Consider the following 7,500-nt stretch of genomic DNA (forward strand, 5'->3'; position numbering starts at 1 on the left):
GCGGCTTATATCCCGGTGCATCTTCGGAAAGACTATTTCAGATTTAAGGAGCATAAAACCAAAATTCAGCCTCGCCATGTTTGGTCCTGACTCTGTGCACCAAACATGTCTCAAACAGAGATGCACTTTGGCACAAGACCATGAAAAGACTTGTACACAAGCAAAGCTGTGTTGAAGTCTATTCTCTGAGCAATAGGAAGCTACTACAAAACACGATGGAACGGATATGACCTAATTACTTCAGTTACTGACGCAGGAATTCTAAATCATGCCGTATTTCGGAACTAACTTTGATAAAAACTACAAACAAACTGACCAATGGATGTGACGCATACTTTTTGCCGGTACTGAGGTAGGAATCATAAATCATGTATTTCAGTATTTAGTAATATCAGTATTTCGGGAATACAAAACAATATGGCGGATCCCTTTCAATAAAAACGACAAACACAATGTGACGTAGAGGTCATAAATCATGACGTATTTCCAGTTTAGGAAGTGCCCAAATCGCACACAAGGCAATTCAAAGTGTTTTACAGATAATTATATTTACGGATAGTTGGGTTTGTCCTTCTAAGTCTGCTTTGGACACTCATTTTTTCTTCAAATCTAGGAATGTTCTTCAGGTTGTAACAAAGTGCCGATGTTTTTCAAAGTTCAAGTCTGAAACCTAGTTCATTATTACATGTAGATTCCTTACCTGATAGTTAGTTTTCAGGGAAAGGGTCTCTGTTACGTTCCCAGATGGCACTGGGTCTAGGGATCGTAGGAGAACGTAACATAAAAGTGTATAAACTAAATGAGGTGTATATTAAAGACAACGAAGTCAATAATTTAAATTAAAACTGGTGTTATTGAAAGGTAACTGTTACAACAAGACACAACACTAGCCTAGCTTGGGAATACAGGTGCTGTCAATGCAAAGAACAAAACAAAACATACCAAAAGACACCTCTGAAAAAGAAAGGTAAGTTTACTAACTAAAGCTATTTAATTAGCATAAACCAAAAGCCTACCTACCTACTCGAGCCAGAGATGGAGTCCAAAACCTACAAAGGTGTTAGCCACCACTAAGCCTGGTGTCTCTATACACAAGCAAGTCCTATGTGCATAGTGTATAGAGACCTCTGTCTAACCTTGAACAGATACTTAAAAAACACGGACAGTTGAAAGGTAAACAAATAACAAAGACAAAAAAAAAAAAATGTGGCACAAGTTCAGCAAAGCGCTTAACAAAAATGGCTACCAAAACAAAGTAGCGTCAAAGACAAAGTAGATCTGACAATCAAGTAGAGTCTATCAAGGTTACAACAGCATGGCAGAAAAATAATCCACCTGATCCAGTGCTGAGCAGGATGGGAGGATGAATGGTGGACCGGGATTGGCTGGCTGATTAACAGGTGAAATGAAGAGCAGCTGACAACAGGAACCGGTTGATTGGCAGCAGAGGCAGTGAATGAGTGGACCTGTAGAAACAATAGGGGAAGACACTCAAACAAACCACCACTAAGTGGAACGTAACTGTCTCAATGTGACTAATAATAGTTTGTCTTTGCTTCTGTTGGCCACTGACAACAATTGATTTTGTCTATGTTTCTCTGAAGAAACCTATTTTGCATCTGTAAACCAACAGATCACCTGCCGTCAGCGACACCTAGACCTGCATGGTTGAGGTATAAGACTCATTGAAGCTACGTTATTAGCTGGCTTTGTGGCAGCTTGTTCACTTTCAACAGTAGGGGTCCTAAAAGTGAACCCTGAGGAACTCCACAGGTCATAGCCATTTTGGTCAAAGACAGCCATTGCTCGTTGCAACCGAGCTGCGTTTGAGTCATCAGACCTGAATAAGTCGTTGCAACTTTGTTGCAAGTCGTTGATTCCCTTCTCCATTAGAACCCATGCGTCTCACACCGTCACTGAAAAGAACCGGGCTCTGACCGCTGTCAAGAACCGGGCTCTGACCGCTGTCTTCTCTCCATGCAGGGGCTGAAGTGGTTCGGAAGTATGTCCGCCAGCAGCAAAAGAAGCAAGAGGAGGAGTCGAAGGTGCAGCGACTTTGGCAGTGGTGGCCACGCCGTGCTGCGCTCCTTAACCCTCTTGCTTCTGGGGACCCTCGTCGCCGACCCCGTGGCGGCTCAAAAGCAGCGAGGGGGTGCCTCTGAGAAAGTGCCGGTCCTAAACATTGCGGTGATTCTGGGGCGCACGCGCTACATCTCCGACCGGGACATCCGGGCGCTGTGGAGCAAGGAGGAGCCCATTGATGTCAACGTGGTCTCGCTGCTCGTCAACGAGACGGACCCGAAAAGCATTATCACCAACATGTGCGACCTGATGTCCGGGACTAAGATCCACGGTGTGGTGTTTGGGGATGGCACAGACCAGGAGGCCATTGCCCAGATTTTGGATTTTATTTCCTCGCAGACGCTCATACCCATCCTGGGCATTCACGGAGGCTCGTCCATGATCATGGCGGATAAGGTATGTGTTCTGCCGTCGATGCATACACGATGAGCTCACCCTGTTTCCTAATCTATGCACGCTCTCACACATTATTTCCTCTAGTTTAATTTTGTCATTGAGTACCAGCCTGGAGGAATAGTGGAGCAGAACGTTTGTGCGCTCGGAACACATGTCAAGTTAACTTTCAGTTTTGATACCATCTAAGAGAGGCAACCTAAATGGATAAAAGTATGACAAACGGGCAACCGTTTTAGAGATTGCTCCGATCTTTAGATAGCTTGGTTCTCTCTCTCCAGCGCTGGTATAACAGTTGTTTGTACTTACTCCTCTGAGATACGAGTGTTCTGCTTAGGTATAAGAGTGTTATGCTTTAGGATAAGAGTGTTATGCTTTGATATATGAGTGTTCTGCTTTGAGATAAGTGTTCTGCTTAAGTATAGGAGTGTTATGCTTTAGGATAAGAGTGTTTGCTTAAGTACAAGTGTTTTGTTTAAGTATAAGAGTGTTCTGCTTTGAGATACGAGTGTTGTGCTTTGAGATAAGTGTTCTGCTTTGAGATAAGTGTGTTATGATTTAGGATAAGAGTGTTCTGCTCAAGTATAAGAGTGTTCTGCTTTGAGATAAAAGTGTTATGCTTTAGGATACTATTGTTATGCTTTAGGATACGAGTGTTCTGCTTTGCGATAAGAATATTCTGCTTTGAGATAAGAGTGTTATGCTCTAGGATACGAGTGTTATGCTTTGAGATAAGAGTGTTTTGCTTGAGGATAAAAGTGTTATGCTTTGAGATAAGAGTGTTATGATTTAGATAAGGAGTGTTCTGCTCAAGTATAAGAGTGTTCTGCTGTAGTATAAGAGTGTTCTGCTTTGAGATAAGTGTTTTGCGCTGAGATAAGAGTGTTTTGCTTTGAGACAAGAGTGTTATGCTGTAGGATAAGAGTGTTATGCTGTAGGATAAGAGTGTAATGCTGTAGGATAAGAGTGTTCTGCTTAAGAATAAGAGTGTTCTGCTTTAGGATAAGAGTGTTTTGCTTTGAGACAAGAGTGTTCTGCTTTGAGACAAGAGTGTTCTGATTAAGTATAAGAATGTTCTGCTTTGAGATAAGAGTGTTCTGCTTTGCGTTGTAGAACAAAGTGTTAATCTTCAGTTGTAGTCACAGAATTAAAGAATCTAGGAGGACTCTCTCCTCTTAAAAGGTGGTCATAATACAGTATGTGCATGTGGATGATTGGTTGACGTCTTGTTTGTTATTACGTTCATGAAACTGTTAAGCAGATTTAGTGGGTAACACTTAAATGAGTCATGGCTTTTGTTTTTGCTTCTTTGAGTGCTTTGGAACAAGTTTTGTTTTCCCCCGGCATCAAACAGAGATCCAATACGAGCGAGAAAAGCAATCTGATGCTCTCTTGTTAGTTTTTCCACGCTTAGCTGCTGGCGCTGCTGCCAGAATATGAAAGTATATTACAATACGTTACTTTCCAAACAGCAGTGCAGCTGGTGTCTGCCTGTGTGCACCAGGAATAATGCAAGCAGCAAAGGTAAGTGAGCAAAGGGAAATCTGGTCCAATGGGCATGAATTGCAGTTCAAAAAAATGTTATTTTTGTGTCATTTGGAAGAGCGCACAGAGGTCTAGACAGCGAATTAGCAATGAAAAACAGAATATAAGGTCGGGGGAACATTTTTGTTGGAGCTCAGTGAAAATGTTACGTTAAAGTACACACGCACCTGCGTCAGCTGCAAAGTCAGCTGTCTGGTGGGTACTGGTGTGCCTTTTTGTGCCATACAGTCGACTCTCATTTGAGATACCACTCAAGAACCGCTGCATGTCATATGAGTGGTCGTAGCGTTGTTAGGATTTTGATTCCATCTAACAGGGGCAGCCTAAGTGGATTCAAGTATGACAAACGGGCAACCGTTTTAGAGATTGCTCCGATCTTTAGATATCTTGGTTCTCTCTCTCCAGTGCTGGTATAACAGTTGTTTGTACTTACTCATCTGAGATACAAGTGTTCTTCTTTCGGATACGAGTGTTCTGCTTTGAGATATTAGTGTTCTGCTTTGAGATATTAGTGTTCTGCTTTGAGATATTAGTGTGCTGCTTTGAGATATGAGTGTTCTGCTTTGAGATATAAGTGTTCTGCTTTGAGATAAGTGTTCTGCTTAAGTATAAGAGTGTTTTGCTTTGAGATTAGAGTGTTATGCTTTAGGATAAGTGTTTTGCTCAAGTATAGGAGTGTTCTGCTTTGAGATAAGTGTGTTATGTTTTAGGATTAGAGTGTTCTGCTTTGAGATACAAGTGTTTTGCTTTGAGATAAGAGTGTTCTTCTTTGAAGTAAGAGTGTTCTGCTTTGAGATAAGTGTTTTGTTTTGAGATAAGAGTGTTCTGCTATAGGATAAGAATGTTCTGCTTTAGGATAAGAGTGTTCTGCTTTGAGATAAGAGTGTTTTGCTTTGAGATAAGAGTGTTTTGCTTTGAGATAAGAGTGTTCTGCTGTAGGATAAGAGTTTTCTGCTGTAGGATAAAAATGTTCTGCTTTAGGACAAGAGTGTTCTGCTTTGAGATAAGAGTGTTCTGCTTTAGGATACGAGTGTTCTGCTTTAGGATAAGAGTTTACATACAGTCGACTATCATTTGAGATACCACTTAAGAACCGCTGCATGTTACATGAGTGGTCGTAGCGCTGTTAGGATTTTCATTGTAATCCAGTTAGGGCTGGGCCGATAAAAGGATATCAGTATGTATCGCAATATCAGTGAGTTCTACAAAACATTTGATATATATTTATATTTTTTGGTCGGAAGAATCAAGACATTATGAAGCAAGATTTGTTGCGTGAAGTCACTGGGAACCCAGCTAAACAGAAAACAAGAAGTGTCACTGAGCAACGGGAGTGACACGCCAATCAAGTTTGGTAGCGCCGTCTATCAACTCAAGAACAGAAAATTGTCTTCGGTTGGTTTTAACGCAGACCTCCTAAGCTATTCTGTGTAGTGTTCAGTAGCTTATACACTACTGCTATCTAGTGTCTCAGAACTGCGACTACCTTCAAATTTACTGCAATTATGTTACTCCTGGCGACCAAACACATTTTGCACTGATAAAAATAGCACCCTTGGTAATTTGGATTTATGACAAATGTGTTTGAAAATAAATGTTTGATACTTTTAAAGTGTAAAACATACACGGAGAATGTCTGCGACTTGTTGACGAGAGTATTTGTTTTCCAATTTTTCTGACAATCCCGTGCTTTTGAGGTTAAGTTTAAAAAGGAACAACACTTAGCACATTGATAACAAATTTAAAAAACTGATTTAATGTTACTGAAAAAAAGATAGGTCTTAAAACATTGCAATGTTTGCCGGAACTTACTAAAAAATGTTGTTGCATAGTTAAGCTATTTAGAATCACAATCACACAAAAAAAAATCACGATACAAGTGTTTTACATCAGTAGATATCAATAATTATTGATATTTTTTATGACCTGTGGAGAATAAGGTCCAGGAGAAGAATAAATCAAACATTTTTACTTCAAGTACTGCTGTGTAACATTACTGTAATTTGCCCTGTTATACTTATTTAACTATAGCAAGGAATTTCTGTTACCCAGTAATTATTTAAATATTAAATTATTACATGGGTCGATAGCAATAATTATTGACATTTTTTACAACCTGTGGTAAATAAGGAGGAGGAGAATAATATATTTTTTTGAAATGTAACCTTACTCTGATTATAATCCCCTCAGCTATCGAGGCAGAAAGGAAATGTCAACACAAGCATGGAAAACACTCAAGCAATGTAAATAAAAATAGTAGAATTCTAAAATCATATTGAACACTTGAGAACCTCCTAAAAAATAAGGAATATGTAAGAAATGCTTCATAAAGTGTAAGTAAAAAGTGCGAAGTGGGAAAATGTAAACATAGAGAAACCTGAGAAGAACTATTTTCCGCGGTTTCAGTGCCAGGAAGTTACAGCTGCGCTTTAAAGGGTGAGCGCAGCTAAGGTCTTGGTAGGGACGAGCGCCTTGCATAATTTACACACCAAATTGGTCTGACTACGATCCCTTTGAAAAAAATCCAAAAACTGTCCAGGTGACTTTTCCTCTTTTATCCACAATGTCTTCATTTTGACTTTCTCTTCTCACTCCATGCAAAGAATCAACCGCCAGACAACAAGATGTCAATAACGTGTTTGTATAAGCTTATATTGTGGTATGTAGTTTCTTGATGGGGAAGACGTTAATATATTTTTCTTATCATTTAAGCTAGCTAATGAGCTAACATTAACATGCTTCTCCAGTAAATGAGCGGCATCATTGGTCCGTAAGTTTGTTAAAGTCTGATCAATCACGGTTTTTATGATCAGAGGATAACAGTGTTCTGCTCAAATATAAGAATGTTCTGCTTTGAGATAAGTGTTATGCTTTGAGATAAGTGTTATGCTTTGAGATAAATGTTCTGCTCTGAGATAAGTGTTCTGCTTTGAGATAAGAGTGTTCTACTTTGAGATAAGAGTGCAATGCTTTGAGATAAGAGTGTTATGCTTTGAGATAAGAGTGTTAGGTTTTGAAATAAGAGTGTTATGCTTTGAGATAAGAGTGTCATGCTTTGATATAATAAGAGTGTTAGGTTTTGAAATAAGAGTGTAATGCTTTGAGATAAGAGTGTTATGCTTTGAGACCAGCGTGTCATGCTTTGAGACAAGAGTGTTATGCTTTAGGATAAGAGTGTTATGCTTTAGGATAAGAGTGTTATGCTTTAGGATAAGAATGTTCTGCTTAAGTATAAGAGTGTTATGCTTTAGGATAAGAATGTTCTGCTTAAGTATACGAGTGTTCTGCTTTTGGATAAGAGTGTTCTGCTTTGGGACAAAAGTGGTCTGCTTTGAGATGAGTGTTCTGCTTTGAGAAACAGGTGTTATGCTTTGAGATAAGAGTGTTGTGCTTTGACATAAGAGTGTTGTGCTTTGACATAAGAGTGTTATGCTTTGAGACATGAGTGTTATGCTTTGAGATAAGTGTTCTGCTTTGAGA

At 39.5% G+C, this 7,500-nt stretch overlaps 1 protein-coding gene across 2 annotated transcripts in view; it reads left to right on the forward strand.

Moving 5' to 3' along the window:
- Positions 1–7,500, forward strand: part of grin2aa (glutamate receptor, ionotropic, N-methyl D-aspartate 2A, a) — a 485,324-nt gene that overhangs the window by 29,644 nt on the left and 448,180 nt on the right. Inside the window, exon 2 of one of the 2 annotated variants that reach the window (XM_062050498.1) lies at positions 1,984–2,478. In XM_062050498.1, coding sequence (XP_061906482.1) covers positions 2,005–2,478 — 474 coding nt within the window. In that variant the 5' untranslated portion in view covers positions 1,984–2,004. Of the gene's footprint in view, positions 1–1,977; positions 2,479–7,500 lie in introns of those variants that run through there. The other variant, XM_062050497.1, reaches the window with a different exon arrangement.

Source organism: Entelurus aequoreus, linkage group LG06 (genome assembly GCF_033978785.1).
Source record: "Entelurus aequoreus isolate RoL-2023_Sb linkage group LG06, RoL_Eaeq_v1.1, whole genome shotgun sequence".
Taxonomy (NCBI): Eukaryota; Metazoa; Chordata; class Actinopteri; order Syngnathiformes; family Syngnathidae; genus Entelurus; species Entelurus aequoreus.